The sequence below is a fragment of the Daphnia pulex genome, chromosome 7 (assembly GCF_021134715.1).
Source record: "Daphnia pulex isolate KAP4 chromosome 7, ASM2113471v1".
Taxonomy (NCBI): Eukaryota; Metazoa; Arthropoda; class Branchiopoda; order Diplostraca; family Daphniidae; genus Daphnia; species Daphnia pulex.
The window spans coordinates 1437301-1462460 of record NC_060023.1 but is presented as its reverse complement, the minus strand read 5'-3'; the positions used below and the strand labels follow the sequence as shown (position 1 = coordinate 1462460).

The window sequence follows — 25160 nt, the reverse complement described above, 5'->3', positions numbered from 1 at the left end:
TCAATACTATATAAAAGACATTTGCTTCCATTTGGGGTTCGTCAGATCGTTTCTTGTCGGTAACCAAACCCCTCGTCGACTGGTGAGTTGTTGCACTTAACAGTTTCCATGTTTCCTAATTTAATTTCATGTCGTTTAAATTGTTCCAGGAAAATGATCAAAATAGCGATTTTACTCGTTTGCGTTGCCGTTTCTTTTGCTGAGCCCCAACGTCCAAATTTTTACCTTCCGATTCCATTCAACCAACATGGGAGTGTTGGACCGTACAACTACGTTCGCGTGATGCAGCAACCCTTTCATCATCCAGTCAACCGGGTCCCTATCGTAACGACCAATAGATTACCCAGTCCTTCCTACCCAACTATCGTTCGGTTACCTGCTCTGCCCAGTCTGCGTCAATTCAGACTTCCGCCAGGTGGTTATTTCATCATCCCAGCTTCAGCACTTTACGGACAGCAACATGAATCTTCCATCCTGGCGGCGCAAAGGTTTTTCCGACCGATCGGTTTACCAACAGCTCCACAGGTACGTCCAGCTGGCGCCGAGGATGACGAATGCCAAGATGACTCGGCAGACCTTCAGTCTACAGAAGAGACTGAAGAGCAAATCTAAAATTAGTGCATTAACATTAAATGTTGTCTTTAAAAATATTTCCGAGTTACTTGTGGTATAAAGGGGGAGGGGTGGACACACACACAGCATTTGGGGAACTAAAAATCAGCAATAATAAAAAATACTTTATTTAAATCAAACATTCCGAATCAATTTCTCTCAAATGAGAACAAACATATTGGCACTGAATTTGGTAAAATGATTTTGATTTCTTGTGCTTCAGTCTTGAGAGACGCCAAATACACAAAATTGAAGTACAACAACAAAAAATGTATGAATTATTGATAAAGGATACCGTATGTTTAGTTCTCCTGCTGCGCGAACGACGATTGACAAGTCATTGTACTTTCGATTAAAACAAAGGAAATATTCCTGGAGCTAAAGGGCATTATAAAAGACGGACGAAAGGTCAAAGTCTTTTTGCATCTGACTTTAGGGTATCACTTTCAGCATCATAATAATCTTTTTACGATCACAAAAGAATGTTGGAGGTTCAATGAACCCTTAATCTTGATTAGGAGGTATTTGAAAATGTATCACTTATTATTTGGGAATCGATCGGACGGTGCTACTGTGAAAAATGTCAATGGTCGTGGCGTGACATTGTCTCAAATCAAAGTCACAGTAGCCCAGAGAGAATTTGCCTTCGGGAGGTCGGAAATAGTCCAACCCTCGACCGATCTTGATAACCCAGCCATTGTCTAAGCTGAGGGAGAATAAAACGAGAATGAAGGATGTTTTAAGGACTGAATGTAAAAGTAATTTTTTACTACCGAATTTCTCGATCGTGTAGAGTGGTTGAATATTCAACCGTGAGCACTACTTTGTGTTTGGCTAGACTTTGCTTCAGCTCGTCCAACATTTCTTGTTGATTGCCGGGCTCTCTCCCCGTCAGTAGAAAGATGCTTTTCAGATTGCGGCAGTTACTCACCAAGAGCTCGCTTAGCCTCAATAAGTTATACACCTGCAAAATATTCAAGCAGATTAGTTTAGAACCCAACAGTATGTAAAAAAGAATTTCACCTGGTGAATGCTACGAATGTAGGGGTCTTCAATCTCCACTCTGGTTACATGTTCATCGAGGAACCTCCCAAGGACTTTTTGATAGCTGTAGCCAACAGAGTTGGCAGTGATTTCAATTTTCTCGTGGTATTTGCCAGCCTCTTTCTCATTTTCGACATGCTTCTTCAGAAATTCTGCCTAGAAGAACATTAAACAGTTTAAACCTATTTATGTTTTGAGCAAGTCTTTATTATATACTCTGTCCATATAGTCTACTACTCTCTTCCTCAATTCAGCTCTCCTGCCATCCTCTTGCCCTACGACGATAAATAACAGATGAAATGCACAGTTACATTTTTACGATTGTGGATGCTGGAATGATACCTTTGGCTTTGAGGGCTTCCATCAGTAGTTGCAATCCTTCTTGGTAGCACACGAGAGATTCAGTGAATCTCTTTGCTTTATCTAGCTCCACAGCCCGCTTGAGAACAGATGCAGCAGCTTTCTCTGCCACCGGGTCTCCAGCCATCATTAAGTTCTGGAAAACAAATCAACTTTCAGTGATAAAACTTTCAGAGCAACACGAAAAACAACAACCCAAAACACGACTATAAAAACAACCAGAAATAGAAAGAAACCTGCGGCCTCGTGTACAACAACAGTTAATAAACTTTTTTCTTGTTTAACGACACAAAATCTTTTCTAGTCTACGACAGAGATCACGAAATCTTCAACAACTAAAGCCACTTACTTTTTCATCAACAGTAAATCAGTTGAATCATATGTTTTACCACACAGCCACTAACCAGCAATGTTGTTGGACAATTGTCCATTGTCATGGTGTCACCAGAGCCATCTGGTTGTCGTGATATCCACTTAACTCACGCACCGTATAATTGATAGGAGTGGAATCAGTGGATAGTAGGCATTAGGCAGAGATTCTACAGATAAAAAGAAGAAAAGAAACAGGTGCATATAACTATACACAAAAGAAAAATAGTTCATAAATTAAATTGCCAACTAAAGAAAAATCGTTCTTCTCGCTCAGCACGTTTTTACGCAATCAAGATATCTGACTGGGCTTTTAGACTTTTATGATGGGACTAGAGGAAAAGACAAACAGTCGTATATCTATCATCTTTATTCATTTCCGGAGCGAGGTAGAAAATTAAACGCTGAGTAAGCAGGCATGTCCATAAATTTGCCATTCAAACTAATAACTAATGTTGAGTTCAGGCCATGACCAGCAGTTGCTGATGATTTCTTTTCTCGCATTCACGCTCTCTATAGCAACAAGGGCGGAGTGTAATTTAATGTGTCCGAAGAAGGTAAATGTAGATGAGGTTGAGCCACCACCAAAATAAAAAATAAGATTAGAATCTTAAAACTAAATTCGTTTCTTTTTTCTCACTCGGTGATTGCCAGGTGCTGCCAGAGGTCACCCAGTAACAATATGAAGTGCGTGAAAACAGACTGGGCACAAGTATATAGTAGTACTAGCCAACATTAACTTACAGGTGCTGTATATTCATATATAAACACATGTATTTCAGACGTCGAGTGCCGAGGTTCGGTTGAAAAACGGTCGTGACGTAATAGTAGTCTGTACCGGGAAATGAATTATTTTCACGACTGGGTCTCTAGCTGGGAAAAACGGGCCCAGCTAGTCGGGTAATTATACATTTCTTAGGATCGGGACGGACAGACGGCCAACACAAGTATAACAACGGTGACAAGGGGAAATTGGCACAGGTTTTTTCTTTACTGTTGTTGTTGTTGTTAGTCAACGAGGTTAATTGAATCATCAACATTGCCATATCTTTCCTTGGGAAAATATGTGTTGTGTTTGACTACCCAAATCCCACGCCGTAATTTTATGTTCATCACCTGTCGGCTCTCCATATTGGGAACGGACTGAATTTAAAATGTCTTGTTCAGTTGTTCCAATATTTGACCATTATTGAACAAACATCAACTAATAATATTCAAAAGTGGACTCTTTGATTTCATTTTTAAAAATCAGAGTTGGTCGGTGGATATTGGATCATTCAACAGCCGACCGTGTCATAGTTTGGAAGTGATTTGGTTGATAGGAGAATGATTCGACCCGTAATTGTATTAAGTTTAATAACACTTTTAATCGTTTCTTCACCTGCCTTTCAGCTCAATTTCCAAGTATTAAAAATTTCTTTCTGTAATTATTAGAATGAATTTCAATTGATTTGTTTGATTCCCAGTCCAGCAAATCGTTGGGGAGATTGTGGATTCCGTTCAGGCCTTTCGGGCCGTTCTACCTGTCGCCGTTGATTGCGACATCGACCATTACGGCGACTCAACTCGTTCCGACAACTTACACCCGGACCATCGACATCTACTGTCTGGACGGCGATGCAACCACTTGCGCGGCCCGTCGCAAACGGACGGACCAGGAGCAGATGGTCTACATCGACGGCCAACCTTTCCAGCCCTCGCAAGTCGCCAGGTACAAATAGATCGTTCAAAAAACGGAATAGTCACATGTAAATCTCTGAAATTGTTGCAGATTGTTGCCAACGGAAATGCCGGCCGAGTCGAGTGTGTTGCCTCCGCCCAGCAGCCGCCCAGGTGCCGCAGTAGTGACAGCTTCGATGAGGTCACCAGACGAGCAATTCTTTCCAAAACGGCAGAGCCGGGCGAGAAATGGCCAATGGTTTTTCGCCACGACAACAACAGTTACCCTGACAGCTGCGACTGTCGTCAACGCGACCAGCCCGGAATCGATCCGCATTTCCATCGTCGGCTGCATCCCAAATTGTTTGACCACATTACCCCATTGTTAATTGTTCATATCATAATTTACGGATGGCATTGAACAATACAAACACCGGCCAATCAGAGACCTGACTTGAATGAGGCTGTAGAAGACATAAACCTCGTTGGATGGCCGAGACTCTGACCGGATGTCCGACCGAGTCCGCCTACGTGAATTTAGGATGAGAAATCCCACGCCCTTATGTTTGCGCATTAGACATAAAGCATCTGCTAATAATCGGCTGTCAAACGTATTGGGAACGAGCCAAAGATAATGACAGAAAAAAAGAAATGAAACTAGTTACATCATCACAAAAAGTCATAACATTTTAACTGTGAGAATATGAGAATGCAATAGACTGGGCCGAGCTGGGCGGCAATGATTCACACAGTGGGTCAACATCCGTTTCGACCATCCAGAACCCGAGTCGCACATCATTTAGCCCATTTCTCGTTTTCTCTTATTCAAATATTTAAAAAAAAATGTAAATTAAGAAAATTTGTCAAGGTCTTTTTTAACTACCAAAGAGGTACCACGAGGATGACATCAATTCAAACAAAATCGTTTCGCGGGATAATTCCCATTGCCCAAGAAGGCCGAAAAAATGTCGGTTCATGGCGATCAATATTTGCGCGCCAAGTTCAAATACGAGCGAAAGTCTTTTGAATATTTTAAAAAATGTTTGACCAGCACCAGACCTTGAAATCAAATCAGCCGGCCCAGTATATAAATCACCGTCAACCATCCCCAATTTCAACAGTGCGCCGACAGCCAGCAACAGACTTGACTCTCTCGTTTGTAGATTAATAACAATAAAAAAAATCCCGCTAAAAGTATACACATTCCCAGCTCGCAAATTATTGCCCAGTTATATGTATCCATGTCTTGTAATATTTTGTCGACTACTTTAACCTTCACAGATGTGCTGGATGATGTTGGGAATTGGGCGCTTCATGCTCGTCTCACTCTCGGTCGTCATGATCCAGTCGGGAATCACCACGGGCCAGCAGCAGCAGCAGCAGTCGAATAACGCCGGGTTCGTTCACCCGATCGCCACAGAGACTTTCCCGGTGAACCGTCCGACAGCAGAAGCGGCACCACAACAGCCAGCGGAAGAGATTCCGACATCCACCGAACCTGCCCAGGTAGTACATATGCAACTAAACAATTGCCTAAACCCTTGCGAGAGAAAAGCTGAGGTACATTTTTTGACGTCTAATTTACGACCCTACTAATAAAGTTGCCCGTTTTATTTTTTCTTTGTGTGTGACGTCATGGGCCGGCTGGCATTCCTGGGCAGAGCTCGGCAGCACCGGTGAAGCAGCAGAAGCCCATGTTTCAAGTCCCGGTGACTTTGCCTTTCGTTATGCAACGCCCGCAAACGGCAAACGGCAAACCCACGTCTTACCTGAGGCCCGTCGGCGTCATGGTCGACCCCATTAGCCAAGACGAGCCGGTCCAGCCCGTCCAGCCTGTCCGCCAGACTAAGCCTTGGTACGCTAACCTTCCGCAGGAAGAAGATCTTTCATCGGCACCGGTAAATTAACAATTTTAACGACCGTCAATTCTAAAATTGCCAATTTAATTATTTGAATTTGCCGCCAAAAATAAATAAAAAAGGGTGTGGCCGTCACACTTCCGTTCCGGACTAAACCAGCGTCTTATTTAAGGCCGGTTTTTGTGGTAGACGAAAGCAACGATGACCAACCGGCCGTAGAAGACGTCCAACCTGCTATCCAGACTAGACCTTACTATTTCCCGGTAAATGTTTCAAAAATGTTTTTACGATCTTCTTTTATTTCATTTGAACGACATCCATCACCTGTCAAAAGACGAGGAATGTTGCGGTCACTTTGCCTTTCAATTTACGTCCGGCGTCGACCAGCGGCAATGGCGGCCCGTCTGAGCAAAAGATTCCCGTCAGGTCGAAGCCATTGTCTTATCTCCGTCCAGTCATAGTAGCAGCAGATGCCGATGGAGCGGCTGGAACACCGGAAGGAGACGACGACTACTACTACGCACCAGCCCAACAAGATTTCACATCGCCAATTAGCGGAGCGGTTCAACCATCACCACCGGTAAAAAACACAAAACAACCAAAAATTTGTTCATTTTGCCCAGTCAGTTGAAACCGCTGTTGGAACAATTAAAAATATCAGCAGAGCCAAGCGGTGATGGCCATTCCGTTGGTCCAGCCACCGGTAAAAGCTACTAAACCGGCCAGTTATCTGAGACCTTGGTTTGTCGATGATTCGTACGCCACCCCTGTCCGCGCCACCAAGCCTTGGAGGGTAACATTAAATTATTACGTCATAAATTCATTGGGCGGGAAATATAAAAATAGCTTGAATCTGATAATTGGACGAATGTATAAATAAATATAGCCACAGGAAATCGCCGCTCAAGTAGACGACGATTCAGCCGGCTATAACCAACGTCCAGTCTCCTGGCTGGCCTACCGCGCATCGCCCGCCGTGATGGGACCTCATAGCGTCCGCCCTTTGATCCAACGTCGACCCATCGCCGTGAGTTTCACCCTATTCTGAGATTTGTACAGTAACGGAATCCCTCTGTCAATGATCTGCTTCTGAATAAAAGAATTTCTGGAAATAAACAAAATTGGTTGAATTTCTTTTGATATTCACTGGGATTTTTTAATATTAAGACGGCCTGGCCTTTTCTGTTACTTTCCAGCAGCCACCGTCTGGCGTTTGGCTTCAGTCCCGGCCGCTAATTGCCAATTTCTTGTTAGCCGTTGATGCTGAGGATCCGAGACTGTTAGAGCCATTCAAAGTTGATCAGCTACTACCAATTAAAGTACGTATGAATGAAATAGTTCCGATAGAATTTTGGGGTTGACGGCCGGCCAGTTAAACCAATTAACGCCAGCCAACATACTTGAACCGATTAGTTGAATTTGTCGAGCTCGACGCTAGACATTTTGTCCATTATTAGACACTAGACTGATACTTATTTAAAATTCCCGCCATTTGAGCGATTAAAACCAAATAACAAAAACACGGGCGATATGGAAAACTGCCGACGATATATTCCGTTCCAGTCGTAATAAGTCGGCAGCCTGTCGTTGGTCCCATCAGAGGAGTAGAGTATACACTTTAACCGTTTTGTTTTCTGACAACATAAGCCCATTCTAATTATGACAGTCCTGTTTTTCTGCCTCAAAAAAGTTTTATGTTCTTTTCCTAACTTTTAAAAAAGTCGGCTGAGAATGGAGGAGCTGAGCAGCAGCAGGAGCAGCAGCAGGTGCTGGTTAAGCCACTAGTGATTGCCCTGGCGGTCGACCACCGTCACCCGATCAAACAAAAGAGACCCGGGCCGATGTTGTTGTTACCCACGGTGCCTGACGTCGAGTCGTCGGTGAGTTGTTAATAAACTCAAATTTGAGTTAGTCGCTAAACACAGGGGGGAGGGTGAATGTAAATGAACCTATTAAAACATTGATGGTTGGCTCTGCATATCGACCAGATTGCGGGGGCTGGTCAAGCCGAAGCCCGGGTCCCGTTTCGGGGCAACTGGGCAAACAACAACAACAACAACCTACTGGAGAAAACCCAAGTCGTTGGCAGTAGCACGTTGGTCTACACCAAACAGAATTTGTTGCAAACGGGAACGTCCACCGTGTACACGTCGACCGTCTTCACGGTCACGACAACCGTCCAAAACGCCTACTGCTACACATCGGCCAATCCGGGTGGCGGGAATTTAGCTCCCGCTCCGTGGTGCTCCTTCCGCCGGAAGAGATCCACACTTCCACAGGAAGAAGAAGAAGAAGAGTCGGCTATTCTGTCGATCGATGGCGAACTATTCCAACCGTCCCAAGTCGAAAAGTAAAATTAATTTGTTTTAAATTTGGCGCCATTTTTCAAATTTTGAATTGGTACAAATAGAATCTTGATGACAGCCGTGCCATCCGCCCTGGATAGAAATGAAGCAATCGACAGCACCTTGTTAATGGCGGAAGATGTTCCAGCAAATGGAGGTGAGAAACTAAAGGTCAGAGGGCGTTTCCTCAATTTGGCGACCAATTTCATCGCCGGAAGGCCGACCACCACCGTGACTGTAACGGCGCTAACGTTCGTGACAGAAATCGCCATCACATCGACGACGGCGATTACCTTCGCAAGCGGGCAGTGTGTCCCTCGTTGCCTGCAGAACCTGCCCGTCTGCGCCCAATAAAAATAATTTCCATCGCCCTCAAACGCGCACAAATCAAATTTGAATAACGCGCCAAAATCGTTCCAGCCCACAAACTATTATTATTCAATTCATTTCTTTGTTTGTTTTTTCTAAAGATAATAATAGAGATCAAAAATTAAAAAAAAAAAAGAAATAAAATTCATTCAAATACCCTGAGGGCGACAGTGAATGAGTGAACGTTCAGGTAGGTAAGTTGCCCCGCCTCGGGATGGAATCTAATCATCCCGTCTTGTTATTATCACGGCACCTTTTGAGACTAACCAAAACAAGTTTTTTTTTTTTGTTTCGTGCGCTAATGATGATGAACGGGTCCGGTTCACTCTCGGCACGGCCCAAAATAGGGCGGAACACGTTTGATTGAATCATATCAGATCAAATTCACACAAACAAACAAGCAAACAAGTTGCGCGTGAATAAATCAAATAAGCCCCCAGGCCAAATTGGCGCAAACCCGGTAGCCAAAAAAACTTCTGTCAACATATTTTCATTGGCGATTTGATCCGACCAACAAAATAAAAATCCCAAAAAAACCAAGATCGTTATTTCCCGCGGGATTTTTAAAAAATTTTAAAAATTTTAAAAAACAGATGATGTCAAAAAAGTTCCATCCGCCCAAAAAAACCCCAAAAAATTTCAGCTGGCTTATTTTTCTCGGGCCCGTTTTGTATGGGCATTTTTGTTTTTTACAGTTTGATGATTATTATAGAGGTTCACGGCAGCTGTTGCTGTGACTGTTGCAAAGTCTGTTGGGCAAAACATCCATCGCTCTTCGTTCAAACTGCTGGAAAAGACAAAAGAGCTGAGCAGCAGAGGAATAACGATCAAACTAATATGCGTCGGCGGGATATAACAACGTCATCCAGATGTTTCCACATTGCCAAGCTCTTTTTGTTACGTGGAAAATCGTGTAATTTCTTGGTATTTTTTTTTTATGTTCTTCTTCTTCTCAACTCCAGACTGACAAGCCGAACAGCCGAAACTATTTGTTGACCGCAAAAATATTTATACCCAAACGGGCGTCGACTCCCGAAACAAATTTTGGTTATTTAGGCTTAAAAAAGAAAGTTGCCACTGGACTACTAGTCCACATTTTTTTAGTGAAATAGTTCCGACATTCTTTATTTTGGCATTTCCAACTTTGTGCGGATGGGTGACGTCACCTGTCTATCAAATAAAAATAACGGTCGACTGCTACATCATTTGATGATTATACAACCCCCCCACAAAAAAGAATGCGTATAGTATTAAGAGACGTATAGTAGATTATGGCGTGCGGTTATTATATGGAGTCGTTGTCGGGAGTTAAACATTATTTCACCGCCTTCATCGGGGCAACGGCCGGAACTGGCGGAAATGTCCCAACACATTTCATCGCGTCCGATTCTGTTTTAACTGATTTCAAATGTGTAGTAGTACACCCCAATTTTACGTCATCTGTTTTGATGGCTGATTTGGCAAAAAGCGGATGAAATCTAAAAAAGAGAAAAATTCCGCTATGGACAATTTTCCGCTCCGTCCGGCACTCATCAGCCGGATCGAAATTCAAATTTACCGCCAACTTCTCTTATCCGTCTAGCCCCGAATAGCACGAGGATATCATCTCCCCAAAATACAAAAAGGCGGAACGAATCAATTTGGACATTCTCTGAATACTAAAATACAAAACTCTGAACAAAATGTATCGATTCAAAAAATCTTTCGTCAAAAATGATTGACCAGATAAAATCATTTTTCACGAACTTCTATTTTTGGCGAGAATGGAATTCGACGTTTTATGAATCGTTGAACTTGTTCTACTAAGAAAAACGGTTAAGTAAGCGGAGGAAGAAAACGAAGCTAAGAACAACTGAAAACCCAAAAAAAACCAACCAGCCCATCTGCTGTGGTTTGAAAACGTCGTGTCAGACTGTATTGGACCACCTCCGACGGGGGGACTCGATGGGCTCATTATATGGGCGGAACCGCCCGTTCGACGGGCAGACTAGCTCTCAGCGTTGTGTGTAACCTAGGAGACCCGGCGTCTATATATTCTCTTGTATTTGTCTTAAAGCTGGGTTCGTGCAAAACCATCTGGCAGCCATTGCATTCGTCAGCAAATTCTTTTTCCAACCCAAAAACAATTGCGACTGAAATTCCAACATTTTTAAATATGTCACACACGTGTCGCCATTTTCTCTCTATTTTGATCGTGAGAAAGAAAATTCAATCAAATGATGGGGGTACGCCGGTACGTGCTGTGATGGCCACTGGGGGGATGATGACGATGATTAAGATCGGTGCGTGTCAGTCAGTCGTGAGTATACTGTATGCGGTTGCGCAATCAAACAAGGGCTCGTTGCCAACTTGACGCCTTATCACGTCGTGTGATTACGGGGCAATTCGTTCAAGTCTTAGATGGAAGCTAATCATCACCTGATATATATTCTGGCGTGTTTTTATGACTTCCAAGAAGAAAAAAGAGTTCACTTCTGCTGTTTCCAACCGGATTTAGCTTCAAACTATTCATTTTGAAGTAGAACAATAATGAAAAAACACGTTTCTAGCTCAACATGTCGATTAGCGGCGTGTTGTGAGTTATTTGATGCATTTTAAAATGGAAAAATTTAGGGGTTTTCTCCTATGGAAATCATCACACTGCGGCATTATCGAGTTGAGCCATCTTTACAGTCCATTCATTTAAATTCTCAAACGGTTGTTACGTCAGCACAGGTGCAAACAAGAACAAGCCCAAGAGCCATCTAAACACATCAAATATCACAACAACACTGAAAGAGTTTCAATAGAAATCGACGGACTGTTGGCCAATGTAAATCAGTTGAAGTTCAAAGTTATTCCGACTGTCGAAAGATTAAAGTTCATTCCACTTATAGTTCCAATGGCGATCAATAATAAAATAACTAGTCTTGTTTCTTTTGCTCTTTCACGATCCAGAGAACGGATTTGATGGGCTGAGCGGATGAAACAACAGCCGGAGAATACACACAACACAATTCGTCTGCTATAGAACCCACGTCATTATGGCGGATGAAACGAATCGTGAAACGAGAGTCACGTTCTTATCATTTCCCCCCACCAGACAACATCAAACCCAACACCGTTGCAAATTTGTATCTTCTTCCCCCCTTGTTATTCCGGCAAATGTGTCCCAACTCTATAACAATAAATCATCCGACAGACCAGCCTACATGATATAAAATTCCGCATTCAAACATTCCAAGTTTTCCACACAAAAATGAAAATTAGAACAGATACGATCGTTAACGTGCAATACCTGACAGCAACGGCAGCAGTGAAAAATTTAAATAATCTCAAAAGATATTAAATAGACCCCGTTAGATTGAATTTCACCCGAGTGTGTGTAATCTACGACACAATGACTTTGGTCTACTAGATGCCCTGGTTATATTATTCTTCACGCACTGCGGGAGAGCTCATCTTAACAATGTAACTAGGCAACTGTCTAATAAAGAACATTTTTTGGGTTTGCTTGGTAAAAAAAAGTTTATAGGTTAGAGATGAATTGTTGCCAGCCCGTAAAGATCCGTCCACGATTCGTTAGACTCTACTACGGTCATGATTTTTAACGAGCTCAATTATATCTACAAATGAATAAACTCGTAGTAGCCTAGTATATATTTAGGCAAACCTATTTGGGTAGACATTCCTGTTTCTCTGTGGATATGTCATCATTGCGGCAACGCCAACCAATTTCTTCACTCTGGCAGCGTACGGACGTATGTATATGGAGCGAGCGATTAATTATGACGTCCGACAAGCGTCAAAGTCTTCGTGATCAAATTGTATGGTAACACACCAAAGGGCTACAACCTTTTTAGACACAAGTGGATGGAGGAGTCGGTAGTTGGCCGTTATATAAGCTAACGAGTAACGACGGCGAGCGACCAAAGTGGTACTGAAGTGCCAACTGTTTGCCCCTTTGCGGCGGCGGCGTTGCGTAATTCCCGCCAATGTATAATTCGGACTCGGTGATCCCGATTGTTATCTCAAAGCCGCATTTCTTTTGATTTCAAACAGGTGACTCGGGTCGAAAAGCTATTTCGGAACATTGGAACATCGGATAATGGCGAACCTTTGGGTTGCTAGAATTCTATGAACGTGGTGAAATGCAATAAACAGGTGCGAGTGCTAGTCATAAGCTTTTTTGAAATTTTGAGTGGGAAACCGGTTCGATCGCTGATTGGCAGCGCTTGAAATAGATATTGCCGAGCACTCAAACAACCGTCTGGGTAATGTTGTCCAACATCTACCGGAATGATCAAATAAGAAATGCCGGAAATCTATTTCTGTATAGTCAACGGATAAACCCAAGAGTTGAAAGACGGTGTGATTTCTCGTAATAGCTATTGCGACTGTAAATACATCAACTATTCCAAGCCTTAACCGCATTGAACGAGTAGTCATTTGACTGTCATTTCAGGAAAAAAAAAAATTTGCAAAAGTGGCGGGTAAAAAATTTCTAAAGAAAGAAACAAATTGGCTTCTAATCCTCGTGTGTGTGTATCTTCCAGTTGATGACGTGCATTGAGATGGAAACCATTCAGCTTTCAACACACAGACAAGAGCCCTGCATTCTAGCGGGTCGTCTCTATGGAAACGCCTCGGGGGCCCATTACCGTTCACAAGAAGCCGGTGAAAAAGAAAAATAAAGAAAAAGGTGCACACAAAGATGTGGGTTAAATTCAGACAAACCTAAAAGACAACCAGGACATGTGTAGCTAAAAGAAGAAGAAAAAAGGGGGCCGGCATACCTATTTAAAACATACAGAGTGTCCCGGTCACGCTCCCGCAACCTCTCAAATCGATTAGTCATCTCGACTACTGAATTCTATTTCTGGTATACTATCATATCGGACACACAAAAAGGGTTTTTCCAATCCATCAAAACGTACTACACATTAGTCGAGCTCTTTTATCTTTTTGTTTTTAAAAAATTTCACCCATCATTTTTGCACAGGTTTCAAAAATTAATTTACCAAGAAACATCTTCAGGCCAAAATAAAATAGAAATGTTAATTTTCACTCTCCCCGCCTCGTCATAAGATAACGAGACGTCATTAAAAATCAACAATTTCTTTCCTCAATAACCAAAAGAACACAATAACCAACAGAGCCTAACGTTTTATATAAGATCCAGTCAAAAGTTATTTTTTTTTTAATTCAAACTTTTGAAATTCCCCGCCAAAAAAAAAAAAACAAAAAACAAACAAGAAATGTGGCCAGTTTCATTTCGTAGGAATGTTCTCCGAGGGGAGATTCGGTAGACGATTTTTAGATCTTGTCCCAGCGATTCTTTTGATAATTTCGTTGAGAGATGGGCGGCAATTAATCTTTCGGGAGCCACCGCTCACAGCAGCACTGTGGTCTCTACTCCGATTAAGAGCTCGGCTAGCTCCGGTGTAGGTTCTTAACAGACAAATATTCTACAGTCTATACCCAGTGGAACAGTGTCGTCGCACAGTCCCTCTGTGGAATGTCGGAATTTTTATTTTTGGCGATTCCGGCAGTAATTCATGGCGGGCACAGCTTCACACGTTGCCCGACACCACCAGCCCCAACGCCGAACGCATCTGTCTCGTCGTGAATGTACATGTTAGACGTGTACCCGCGTATAAATGCGTTCATTAGCGTGACTGGGCAATCTAAAAAAAAAATCCCTTTTTTCTTTCGCACCGCGCCCACCCGACAGCAATTCAAGATCCTCCTATTTATTTTCTCAGTTCGTTTAAATGGTGTCTGTGCCAACTTATTTTTTTTTTGTAGTTGGGCATCATTGGGAATTTCACTCGCGAAAAAATAAAATAAAATTTTAACAGCCGGTGATTACACGTGAATAAGAATTTTCAGTGACTACGTAACAAGTACCTATTTACCGGCAGTAAAGCGATCGAGAAAAAATCTTAATAAATAACCCACACCACCGCCATACAATCGATAGGCAAATTAGCTTCGACAGAAAAACCTCAAATTATTTTCTTGTAAAATTCACAGAAAAATGAGTCATAATTACATGTTACCGAATTTCAATCCAAATTGAAGCTCGCAGGTACAGAAAAAAAAGAGAAAAACGAAAATAATTTCAACAGGTTCGGTCTGACTAAATAGATTTCAATTATGCATACACCAACAACAAGAATAAAAATAAATTTGTTGCTTTGGTTGGTGTCGATAAATGTAATATTCATAGCTCCGGGGTTTTTCCTTTTTCTTTCTTTTCCAGCTGTAAAATAATCGGCCACGTATGTATAGAAGCTGGGCCGGCATGTTGTAACAAAAAAACGGTCCACTCACGAACCCCAGAGGTTTGAACAACACGCCGACACATCAAATGGACCGTCGACTGTCCAAAACACCACGGAAATTGTTCACTAATCCAAACACAATTGAATTTTCAAATTTCCCGCGTCGACCAATTGACGCACATTTCCGAGTTTATATTTGCATTGAAAAATAAAAAATAAAACGGGACGGGAGTCCTAGTCGGATGTGTGACAGTTGCGCGACCGACTTCTTGCAAGTGAATTGATTGTCCGGCGGTAAAAATAAAAAGAAAATTCAAAAAAAGAACAACTTGTCTAATAACATGCACAATTTTTTACCCATTTTTCTTATTCTCACGATTACGACGTTGAGTAGTTGGTTCTGTCTATTAACGACGAACGGGCCCCACATTTTTAGCCGAGAAAAAAAATGTTGGCCCCGGCCCTAGTAGCCAACGTCCGTCATCTGTTTCAAACCGAAAAAAAAATATGAAAATGATTCCAAAGTTATGCCATTGTCTTTTATTATTTTTCTTTCGTGAAAAAGAAATAGCGGAAATGCTGGTGCGGATTGTTTCGACCGCGCCGACAAAACGAAACTCACACGACGCGATCAACTCCGGGCCAGATTACCCAACAACAACGTGATGATTGTTACACCAGCAACGGTGACGCAACCAATCGACGTCTCCATCTAGTTCGAGAACATTTCAGAAATTTGCAATATAATAAACGTCCACCGCAAACCAATCATCGTATACCTATAGCCGCACTCTTTAATGGTAGATGTTTTATCTTCCGTGGCGAAATTCCAACCACCTGTCGTGTGATTGGCCGGCCAGTTATTTGTTGGAGCAAAATTTCAAAAGAAATGGCATCAAATCTAATTCAGTTCGAGACTCCAATTCATCACAAAAATGAAAATTCAGTCGATTACATTCGGCAAATAATTTTGAGGCGGGGTGGAGTCCCTTGGACGGAAATTTGCATAGATGCAAATCTCTTGCGCATAAAACAAAAGAAGATCAGTCCTTGTAGGGCCCCCTCGACCCAAAATGAATCAAAAAGAACTCGCCCATTTCATTTCTTACGTCTAAAAAAACTGAACGATTTGTAAGTAGTTTATCCCGTTAAACTTATATGTAATCCCTTAATTGTTATTGGCATTTCGGAAAAAGATGCGACACGTAACATTCATCAGCTATTGATGAATTTGCATAATCGTATGTATCGCAACCATAACAAATTGTTGGAAAGAGCAGCAGCTCTTTTCCAACTTGTGATGAATTACGGCCTTTTGTTTCGATTTTGTCCGGGTGAATCTGAACGTCAGCGGGTTGGATGACGTCAAAGGATAATGGATCGATGCACGAATGGATGTCGGTAGCCGGAGGAATAAAAATCAGAAATAACCAAAAAATAACATGACTGACGGCAATTGTTTGAACACACAAAACTCTTTTCCATCATTTGAATAATGGAAATCAACAAAAAAACGTCAAACTCGTCGCCGTACCTCAGCATCTCAGAAATGTTTCCATCCGGCAGAGAAAACAAAACACGAGCGATTACATTCAATGAACAAATTGCGGTAAAAGCTTTCGACTGTCTTCCTGATTTCGCATAAAAATTGGAATAATAATTAACTTTTGGAAATTTTCAAATTTCACCCAAATTTCAACCAGAATTGATTGAGTCAGTCTCATGAGTTTATTAAGGACCAGGAAATTTTTTGATGGCCATTTCCCTACACTCCTCCACTTAAAAAACCAAAAACAAGTGAAGAAGTCGACACGACAAAAATCAAATAAAATTTGAAAATTGAACAAAACGATGGGCCCCTGAGATTGTAAGTACTAGCTGTTGGCGCTATGTGAAATAATGATTGAACCCGTGTCGCGTGAATCATCATTTCATAGACTCGGTATATAGCACGTTGTCATCGTCCGTTTGAGTCGTAAATGGCGGCGGCGGCAGCCCACACGCCGCCGATGGATGTATATTATAGGCGAAGCCAACAATTTGAATACCCGATTATTAGCGGGACAGGAAGAAGACGACGACGACAGTGACGCCATTAACGGTTCATTCCCGAAAGAAAAAACCTTCCCTACCCAACCAAAAAGGGGCGATTAAAAATGACGTCATTTTTTATCTTTTTTTAAAAATACTCTACGACAGCGGGATAACATTATAGGGCGTTTGACACACAAAATAAAAAGCCATTCATTTGGAAGTAGACCCATCGGCTATGGGATGGATGGGGATCCAGGAGAAAAATGATGAAGAGCCACTGAGAACGGTTTAATCGATCGAAGAACCCAAATGGGTTCGCCAAAATTGATTAGTTTGGAGAGGGGGGTATTGAGTCAACGGATTTGATTTAATGTTTGACAGCTGAATATTTAAAAATTCAAATTATTATTTTTGCCGCCTCCACGCCCAGAAAAAGTTGAATAAGGAATATCGAAATAGAACGGCTAAATATAGCCCCGTCCCTCCCAGTTACAAGACCGGTTGGGAAAAACAAAATTCACAATCAAAATTCATAACCAATTAATTAATTACAAATTTGTTTTGTTTTTTAACTCCGTCATTTGTCATTTTTCCTTTCTGTTGAATTTCACGGACAAAATTCCGTCGGGTACGAAACGTAAAAATTTCTACAGTGGACACAAGACGCAATATTGAAAATGACTCAAAACTTTCCGCTAGATTTCAAATATACTGGCGCGGGTGACAGCTGCCGCCGATCTACGCGCTTCATTTTTGTTTTTCAGCTTAAACAGGTCAAAGAAATTGTCGTGTGTAACATTCCTCATTTGACAGTCATTCCGGCTGAATCAAAAATATTAAAACGAGTGGGATGGGGTGGTGCGTGTTTCATCTTGTATAATACGGACTCTAGGAAACGTTTTGCAACACTCGTCGAGACCCAAACGCAATCCGTAAGAAAAATAAAAATTACAATTTTCCTATGTTCTACGTCTAGTCTCCGCCTCTTTCTATCCTCTCCTCCCCGAAGAATAAGCCACCACCAGCACCAGCCGGAGCTGTTGAAAAGAAGAAGAAGAAAACGGATCGGACAAAAGGTTTGGATGCCAGCAGCAGCGGTTGCGGATGGAAACGAAAAAGAGACGCCCCGTTTCGCTGGGTATACCACGTCCTTTCTCCGTGTCTTTTTTTGCCCTCTCTACTGGCATAGACACTGCACAAATACATGTATACCTTGTTGTTTTGTCTATTAGTACAGTATATAAATGCCCGGCTCGGATGGAATCAGCCTGGTCATTCGCTAAGTCAGCGTCAAGTTGAGCAGTCAGTCGAAAGCCGATTCTGTTTCTATTGAAGACAAATTCGAATCAAAGTTGAGTGCAATTTGCTAAATCGACGCTATGATGAAATGCCGCCTGAATCTTTGACGGACTTGCCAGCCAACCGTTCCACACGACATCACTTACGACTAGTGCCCAGTTATTACCCAGTTAATTACTCAGTGCAAACTCATCCAAAGTGAAAATTCCGAAATTTCATTTGAAATTTGATCGAATTCAAATTGAATTTTTTAAAATAAAATGAAATCGACTGTTTTCTTCATCATCGTGTCCATGTGCATCGGGCCGTCTCTCTGCGCCTGGGGTAGACCCAGAGCGTCAAAGTCCACCACGACCACCACCACCACGACCAGTCCTCTTCCGCCCAGCAGCAACAGCAGCCGGATGGGCCTGGAACGTCGGGTAGGTAAACCCGACGACGAAAAGGACTACGAAGATGGCGGATCCCTGGAACTGGACGGAATCGAGTCGACCGTCATCAACGGGACGGACCAGGAGGAGCGATTCTTTAACAAATTTCCGCTCCACGTCTTCATGAAGAAGAAGCGGCCGTTCGTGAGCTTTTCGACCGTGACGCAAACGTCGACCATCACGGCCCTGATCACGTCGTCGACGGTGGGACTCTGCGCTAAACTGGTCAACGTCACGGGTGCCTGTCGACTACGCCGGGGCATGTGGGTCGATGACCCCATCGTCCTGAGCTTCGACGACGACATGGACTCGATCGACGAGGCCCTTTCGCCCAGCAAAACTTTAAGGTAAGACCCCGCCAAATTCAAATATTCCATTTCATTAAAAAATTGACGGGGTCGAAATCTTGTCAGCATCGAAACGACTTCCGTGCCGGAAGCGATGGTGGCCCAAGGGCGGAGTAGTAGTGACGAGGTGATACAAAACGGAGCGCGGGACCGGAGGATTTCGGTCCGGTCGGGATCGGTGATCCATTCGTCCAAGGAGGAGGTGGGAGGAGAGTCGAGAGATGACGACGTCCAGGAGAGTCGGTTCGGCTTTTTCGGTTTGAAGAAGAAAATCAAAAACAAAATGAAATTCATCACCGTCATCACGACGACGCTGGTGACGTCGACCAGCACGTCGACCTATTACGTCACCATCAGCACCAAGACCTTTTACATTCAACTGTGCACGCCGTCGCCTTTCCCGTTCAACATCTGCCAGGGCCGGAAGAAACGCCAGCTCGAAATCGAGCAGCAAAATTCCCAGTAAAAAATCAAAAAGGAAAAAACTAAGAATTTGAAAAAAATCTAAAAAGGGAAAGAATCGCTGGGGCAATTTTTCGATCGGATCGACGCAACTCGTGTAATTTGTTATATCATAGTCTCTATTATTTATTCGTTTGATTGATCAGTCGGGCTGGGTCCGACCATTCCTCTCCACCACCCACTTGTATAATTGATTGAATCCAAATGAAAAAAAAAGAAACACACACAAAATAAGGAGACCTCAGTGACGAGCTTCTATTTAAATTTGTGCAAATAGGAATTGAATATCCTGATTATTATTATTTTTTTAAATTTTTTAAATTTTACGCTCACATTTTTATTGATCTTTTTATTTATATCTTCCATTATTTAATTATATATTTCCGCACAATCAAGTGGAAAAAAAGTTTATCGACATTCAGAGAGAGAGAGAGAACTGCTGTGATGAAAAATTACTAACACTAACCAGAATAACAATAAACTCGATCCATCTTACGTGCTCAAAGTTGTACATCATTGAAAATTTAGAGCCCCCCCCTTTTGTTTTTAACTGGATTGATTAAGTTTGATCCTCAAAGCTATTGAAATTCATTTCAGAGTGAAAAAAGAAATCAACAAAAGACAAATAATAATTTGATGATCTTACCATTTGTCTTATGAACATTTGTAATGATCGTTTCATTATTACTTCTCCCCTTGCACAAAAAAAGCACAAAAATGTATATCTATTAAGAGAAGGCGGAAAAAAAGACGACCGCGGTGCGCCTCGGTCAGCGGGTGGCACTACATTTCTACGGGAATCCGGGCCAGCGTACATGTACGTCTGTCTTGGGCCGAAAACATTTTTTTTTTATATTCGTTTCTCTGTTCTTTTCTTTTTAAAGAAACATTCAAACCGTCAAGAACATCATCATCAACATCAAAAACAGAAGAAGAAATTTGTTTTTCCCCCGTTCTAGTCGTATAAGATTTGTCCATATGGGCCAAATTGCGCTCGGGGCTACATTAGCGTGCCGCAAGCGTGAAAAAAAACCCTATTACCTAACGGGAGTTTGGGTATAGCGGACTGGACTAGGAATTTTGGTTTCGTCGAGATTTTTAAAAAATTCTGAACGCAAAGTTTAAACCAGCGCTAGATGGCGAGTCTCTGCAGGACAATTTTTCGAATTTCCCTCCATATGATCGTCTTGAGAAAATGGCAAAAAAACAACAAAACAAGACCAATAATTCTAGACACGACCGACAGATGGACCGAACGGGATTTTCGGGAAAGAAATAATACTCAAAAATTATTGCCGTCGAATAAAATAAAAAAGAGGACAACGGGATTCCCAAGGTTGTGTGATGGAACTGACTGGGCTAATAGCCGACACACACACACACACTGCTGTTGTTTGCGGCTGCGTTACAGCATGGTGGCCAATGTAGCGGTAAATGACTAGACACACAAGTGCGCGCCTTTCCGGAGAATAATGGAAGCCATTGAGCAGACCCCGGCAATTTGTTATTAGCCAATCGAAATCTTGGCTGTATCGTATCCTGATCAATTTCTCCTGAATTCAAATGGTCGAATTTGGAAAAGTTTGAGAAGATGCACGGAAACCAACGGGAAAAAAAGAGGAGGGTCGTGATTTCATCAGTCAGCGATGTTTCCATGAAATCACAAAACGAAGAGACAACGTTGGGGTAGTCCCATTAAAGTTAAGCAAGTGCAATTTTTCAATCCCGTTTGAAAATGAGCCAAACTGTCAGACGAGAACAAATGCCAAGTAGACAAAACGGTCGTATAGTCAACGAAACAGACCACCTCCAAACTTTCAGCCCAAATGTTTAATGGAAGCCATTCAACTAAAACCATTCAAAATCCAAGTGAATCCATACGTGGATTTTAAGATTATTTACAATAGAATTGCTGATTTCAATGTGAAAGAGTTCATAGTCCATTTGTGGAGTGGAACACCTTTTACCTTGACTTCTCTTACGACACGAATTCAGTCACGCACTTTAAACAAATTGCGCAGATTTTTCAAAAAGAAAAAAGGGCTAACTAACAGGACTGACTAAACATTTAAAATTCACAGTCAGTTTTTTTACAATCACCTCAATCACCTGCGGATATTCGCGTTGGGCAACGAAAATCAAAGACACCAGCTTGAAAAACAAAGGGACGATAGGAGGATTAATTGTGTCCTACCTTGCAGCCTGGGAAGTTCAGCCAGGCATTTCCAGGTGCTCCATCCGTCGAAAAGTTGAACCCACCAGGCGGGGTAGGAGGAAGGACGTCGTCCTCGTGAATACACTGACACACACATCAGAGTACACGAGGACAGAAGGGATTGAAAGAAGGGGAAGAGAAGAGATGATCATCAGCTGGTTAACTACATCAGAAAATGAATAAACGTTTAATTGAAAGTGTTGGAAATGACAAGCAACGAAAAGTTAGAAATGAGAAAGCTAGGTTGACATCCACTTGTGATCAACAAAGGGATGACAAGTATGGATGGAGCACATTGATCATGGAACAGGATAAATGAGTAGGAGTATCACAATGTGAATAATTGAATATACCTGATCAAATCGAATGAAGCTGACACTGCTGCTGATGACTGGTCGAATGATGGCAAGCGAAACATGGTGATGATGGCTGGCTCAGGACTCAACTCTGCACAGAGAAGAAACAGGAAAAACATGAACTTGCATTGTAAACAAAGTAAATGTGGCAAATGCATACCATGTGCATGCCATGCATTTAGTTAGGAACTAATATTTTACAAGTTTGGAACAGCTGACTCCACTTGATCAAAGTGGACAAAGTCCATACATTAATATACTGCTTTCATTCTTAGTTTTTAAGTTATTTACCTTCTATAAGCACTAAACGTTGAAGTTCAACTATTCCAAGACACACGAGACACGACGAAGACATTTTCGTAATTTATTTTCGTGCATACATAATTTTCGTGCCGCCATTAATTTAACACTGTTGCCAGTTAAAAAGTTTCGGCTTTCCCCGTTTCCCGCCAAATTAAAAATTGTTTTAAAAGTTAGGATAACACGAAAATTTAAAATTTTACAATTGCGTAGCAAGATATATATTCTTCAATTTCTATCGTTTGATTAATTGGCCATTCGATGCCCTACATAGTCAATTGCTTTAAGCCACCGCCTTCGCATTTGTCAGCGTCGTTTGGGGATTTCCGAGAATGTAATTCCTAATTCGTCCGTCCGAGTTATTGGCACTCGTTGGCACTCGCCCAAAAGAAAAATCCCCTTCGTCAGGAATTCCAACTGGGAGGTCCAACATCCCCGATAAACCCCCTCTTAAAAACATAAAATCAAATAAAAATAAAACGGCCCGTGTACATTGTACACCATCCATTACACAGCACAATGTTTTTGGCACTTTTGTTTGCACAAAATCGTGTCCGGTTGAAACTGCAGTGGTAATTGTTTTATGGTTCCCAGGTGAAAATTGCCGATACTGCTATTCCTTTGAATGAGCCGTGCACTATTTATAGGCCGTAAAGTGGGCCTCCATCCAACAAAAAAGTCAGCAGACACACAACTCCGCTCAGCTGAGTCAACGATATGGCAGCCTCTCTTACGCAATCAATTATCGCTGGCCCGTGAATCTTTTACCGAGTCAAACAGCAGCAGGTCGTTGAGTTCTAGGAAAAGAGCCCAACCAACACGGAAATTGCACCACACCATCCAACCCTTGCCATATTTTATTCTATGTTGTGAGAGACTGAGACAAATGACTGGATATTTGTTCAATTTGTTATTCATTTCGGTTGCAATGCAACTGCATACAATAAAAAAGCAACTCCTGTGCGCAATAGTCCAGGTGTAGAGGATCTTGATGTATAAAGGGTAGGCAAGACAGGTCGAGAATTTTTAATAGACAGACAGTTGGGCACCAAGCAACAAGGTAACTTACAACCCAACATCTTGCCATTAATATACCTACCCATTCCGGCGCTTAATCACTATGCTGCCACTGCCAGAATGAAATGCAATCTGATTTATTGCGTCGTCCTTGTGATATCCTCGATGATGGTCCGTCTGCTGGCCGGAGCTCAAAGGACAACGACGGTCACCTTGACCGAAGCCAGAACCACCACATCTACAGTTCACCTGAGCACCAACGTGAGTTATAGATACCTATTATACGATTGCAAATTAAATGTTGAGTCTAATTAATTCATTTCAAATTGAAGTTGGCATGCGCTCAATTGGTCAACGTAACTGGGAGATGTCGCCAACGTCGAGGATTTCCTGCCGAGGAGCCCGTCATCCTGGTGATGGACTACCACGAGCCCAACTGGTTCAACCCTCAATCCCATTGGCAATTCATTCCCACTCAAACGTTCAGGTTTAATCATGAATGAAATTACAACATTTCAACATCTCGATAATTCATTTGGAGTTTGATATAGCGTGGAAGCCACACCTTTGGCGATCATCTCCGATTGGTCGGTGAATAATTATCCAATCAATTTCCAACCACCGGCCAGCAAAGTCGAACCTTCAATCTCGGGCCGCAATAAAAATCCTTTCAACCGACAGCAGGGATATTTCACCAAGTTCTTGAACGGCTTGTTCAATTCAATCGTGTCGACCGTCAACGTCACGGTGACCAACGTCTTCACACGTATAGCTATACCCTTCAAAATGTAATTGATTTTTCATTGATAATTTAATTAATCATTTAATACAATTTCTAGACACATTGTCGACGACGACGACCAACACGACCAGTTTCATCCTGATGGGCTGCACTCCCAGTCCACTGCCTTATTCCGTCTGCCCAGCATCAACAACCGCACCCGCGAAAATTTCAAATAACGACGAAGAAAGACAAATTCTGTTTCAACTCTGGAACCGATACAGATGGCGGCCGTTCGTGACTTATTCGGTGGTGAGACGGACGACAACCATCACCGCCGCGGTCATCTCGTCGACGGTGGGACTCTGCGCCAAATTGGTCAACGTCACCGGGCCCTGTCGGATCAGACGGGGCCTCTGGGTCGATGACCCCATCGTCCTGAGCTTCGACGACGACATGGACTCGATCGACGAGGCTCTTTCGCCCAGCAGAACTTTAAGGTAAGACCCGCCAAATTCAAATTTCTATAGAACCCCGCCCTTTTGACGTTGATAATAAATCAGTATCGAACCGACGGCCATGCCGGAATTATCCATCGAGAGCCGAGATGAGAAATCCGGTCGTTCATTGTCGAATTTAACGATCCGGTCGTCTTCGGCGGATGGGCCGGAAGAGCTGGAAGAAGACGAGGAATTGAGCCGACGACTTGGCTATTTGAATCTCGCGGCATTTTATTCGGCCATCCGGAGGCGGATTAAATTCATCACGCTGACAACGACGGCGGCCGTCGTGACGGTTATCAGAACGTCGACCTATTACGTCACGGTCAGTACCAAAACGTTTTTCGTTCAAATCTGCACTCCGACTCCCTTTCCATTCAGCGTCTGCCCCCGTTCATCCGGCCGGAATTAAAATTTAATTCATTCAGTCCCCGCCGGAAATGTTCATTGTTGTTATTTATTCAGCAGCTAAAATATCACTCAAGTTATTTGTTTCAAACATTTCAAATTCTATATAATCACTAAATAAACGTTTAGACAGTCAGAGACCAAAATCGGGTCAGAAATTTACAAGCATTTGAAAAATATAAAACCA

The 25160-nt window shown here is 42.4% G+C and overlaps 6 protein-coding genes across 14 annotated transcripts; 5 read left to right on the top strand and 1 right to left on the bottom strand.

Annotated features, from left to right (window-relative positions):
* Positions 1-39: 39 nt before the first annotated feature.
* On the top strand, positions 40-752 carry LOC124197161. Its single transcript, XM_046592454.1, has 2 exons — positions 40-82; positions 150-752. Exon 2 carries the CDS (start codon positions 154-156, stop codon positions 610-612), a length of 459 nt encoding a protein of 152 aa, XP_046448410.1. The 5' UTR covers positions 40-82; positions 150-153; the 3' UTR covers positions 613-752.
* LOC124197158 (MIT domain-containing protein 1-like) lies at positions 455-21671 on the bottom strand. Of its 6 annotated transcripts, XR_006876027.1 has the most exons (8): positions 2366-2506; positions 1999-2152; positions 1873-1931; positions 1636-1812; positions 1386-1576; positions 908-1318; positions 663-710; positions 455-595 (listed from the first exon to the last, which is right to left on the bottom strand). XR_006876027.1 is itself a non-coding variant. In XM_046592450.1 (6 exons), exons 2-6 carry the CDS (start codon positions 2144-2146, stop codon positions 1156-1158), a joined length of 738 nt encoding a protein of 245 aa, XP_046448406.1. In that variant the 5' UTR covers positions 2147-2152; positions 21651-21671; the 3' UTR covers positions 718-1155. The 6 variants fall into 6 exon arrangements, 4 of the variants coding, with proteins under 4 accessions (XP_046448406.1, XP_046448404.1, XP_046448405.1 ...); XR_006876026.1 differs by lacking the exon at positions 455-595 and having other exon boundaries at positions 634-710; XM_046592450.1 differs by lacking the exons at positions 455-595; positions 663-710; positions 2366-2506 and adding an exon at positions 21651-21671 and having other exon boundaries at positions 718-1318.
* LOC124197160 lies at positions 3640-4490 on the top strand. The gene is made up of 3 exons (XM_046592453.1): positions 3640-3789; positions 3852-4096; positions 4157-4490. Exons 1-3 carry the CDS (start codon positions 3712-3714, stop codon positions 4431-4433), a joined length of 600 nt encoding a protein of 199 aa, XP_046448409.1. The 5' UTR covers positions 3640-3711; the 3' UTR covers positions 4434-4490.
* On the top strand, positions 5160-8761 carry LOC124197151. Of its 3 annotated transcripts, none has more exons than XM_046592438.1 (11): positions 5160-5238; positions 5326-5550; positions 5706-5942; positions 6026-6166; positions 6238-6483; positions 6565-6696; positions 6790-6930; positions 7103-7222; positions 7625-7783; positions 7892-8253; positions 8314-8761. In XM_046592438.1, the coding sequence occupies exons 2-11, from the start codon at positions 5326-5328 to the stop codon at positions 8600-8602; spliced, it is 2052 nt and encodes a 683-aa protein (XP_046448394.1). In that variant the 5' UTR covers positions 5160-5238; the 3' UTR covers positions 8603-8761. The 3 variants fall into 3 exon arrangements, with proteins under 3 accessions (XP_046448394.1, XP_046448392.1, XP_046448393.1); XM_046592436.1 differs by having other exon boundaries at positions 7100-7222; XM_046592437.1 differs by having other exon boundaries at positions 6568-6696; positions 7100-7222; positions 8314-8662.
* On the top strand, positions 18136-25160 carry LOC124197154. Of its 2 annotated transcripts, none has more exons than XM_046592441.1 (2): positions 18136-18994; positions 24629-25160. In XM_046592441.1, the coding sequence occupies exons 1-2, from the start codon at positions 18477-18479 to the stop codon at positions 24975-24977; spliced, it is 867 nt and encodes a 288-aa protein (XP_046448397.1). In that variant the 5' UTR covers positions 18136-18476; the 3' UTR covers positions 24978-25160. The 2 variants fall into 2 exon arrangements, with proteins under 2 accessions (XP_046448397.1, XP_046448396.1); XM_046592440.1 differs by lacking the exon at positions 24629-25160 and adding an exon at positions 19061-19951 and having other exon boundaries at positions 18155-18994.
* Positions 23362-24606, top strand: LOC124197156. Its single transcript, XM_046592443.1, has 4 exons — positions 23362-23605; positions 23677-23831; positions 23896-24110; positions 24184-24606. Exons 1-4 carry the CDS (start codon positions 23465-23467, stop codon positions 24567-24569), a joined length of 897 nt encoding a protein of 298 aa, XP_046448399.1. The 5' UTR covers positions 23362-23464; the 3' UTR covers positions 24570-24606.

Excerpts from the sequence above, each read along its gene's own strand:
- LOC124197161 (XM_046592454.1), top strand. The coding sequence starts at position 154 with ATGATCAAAATAGCGATTTTACTCGTTTGCGTTGCCGTTTCTTTTGCT.
- LOC124197158 (XM_046592450.1), bottom strand. The coding sequence starts at position 2,146 with ATGATGGCTGGAGACCCGGTGGCAGAGAAAGCTGCTGCATCTGTTCTC. Across the intron at positions 1,577-1,635 it reads ACATTCGTAGCATTCACCAG|GTGTATAACTTATTGAGGCT; the intron begins GTGAAATTCTTT and ends AATATTTTGCAG. Across the intron at positions 1,319-1,385 it reads CTACACGATCGAGAAATTCG|CTTAGACAATGGCTGGGTTA; the intron begins GTAGTAAAAAAT and ends ATTCTCCCTCAG.
- LOC124197160 (XM_046592453.1), top strand. The coding sequence starts at position 3,712 with ATGATTCGACCCGTAATTGTATTAAGTTTAATAACACTTTTAATCGTT. Across the intron at positions 3,790-3,851 it reads CCTTTCAGCTCAATTTCCAA|TCCAGCAAATCGTTGGGGAG; the intron begins GTATTAAAAATT and ends TTTGATTCCCAG. Across the intron at positions 4,097-4,156 it reads CAGCCCTCGCAAGTCGCCAG|ATTGTTGCCAACGGAAATGC; the intron begins GTACAAATAGAT and ends AAATTGTTGCAG.
- LOC124197151 (XM_046592436.1), top strand. The coding sequence starts at position 5,326 with ATGTGCTGGATGATGTTGGGAATTGGGCGCTTCATGCTCGTCTCACTC. Across the intron at positions 6,697-6,789 it reads GCGCCACCAAGCCTTGGAGG|CCACAGGAAATCGCCGCTCA; the intron begins GTAACATTAAAT and ends AAATAAATATAG. Across the intron at positions 7,784-7,891 it reads TGCCTGACGTCGAGTCGTCG|ATTGCGGGGGCTGGTCAAGC; the intron begins GTGAGTTGTTAA and ends CATATCGACCAG.
- LOC124197154 (XM_046592440.1), top strand. The coding sequence starts at position 18,477 with ATGAAATCGACTGTTTTCTTCATCATCGTGTCCATGTGCATCGGGCCG. Across the intron at positions 18,995-19,060 it reads TCGCCCAGCAAAACTTTAAG|CATCGAAACGACTTCCGTGC; the intron begins GTAAGACCCCGC and ends AAATCTTGTCAG.
- LOC124197156 (XM_046592443.1), top strand. The coding sequence starts at position 23,465 with ATGAAATGCAATCTGATTTATTGCGTCGTCCTTGTGATATCCTCGATG. Across the intron at positions 23,606-23,676 it reads CAGTTCACCTGAGCACCAAC|TTGGCATGCGCTCAATTGGT; the intron begins GTGAGTTATAGA and ends TTCAAATTGAAG. Across the intron at positions 24,111-24,183 it reads GGTGACCAACGTCTTCACAC|ACACATTGTCGACGACGACG; the intron begins GTATAGCTATAC and ends TACAATTTCTAG.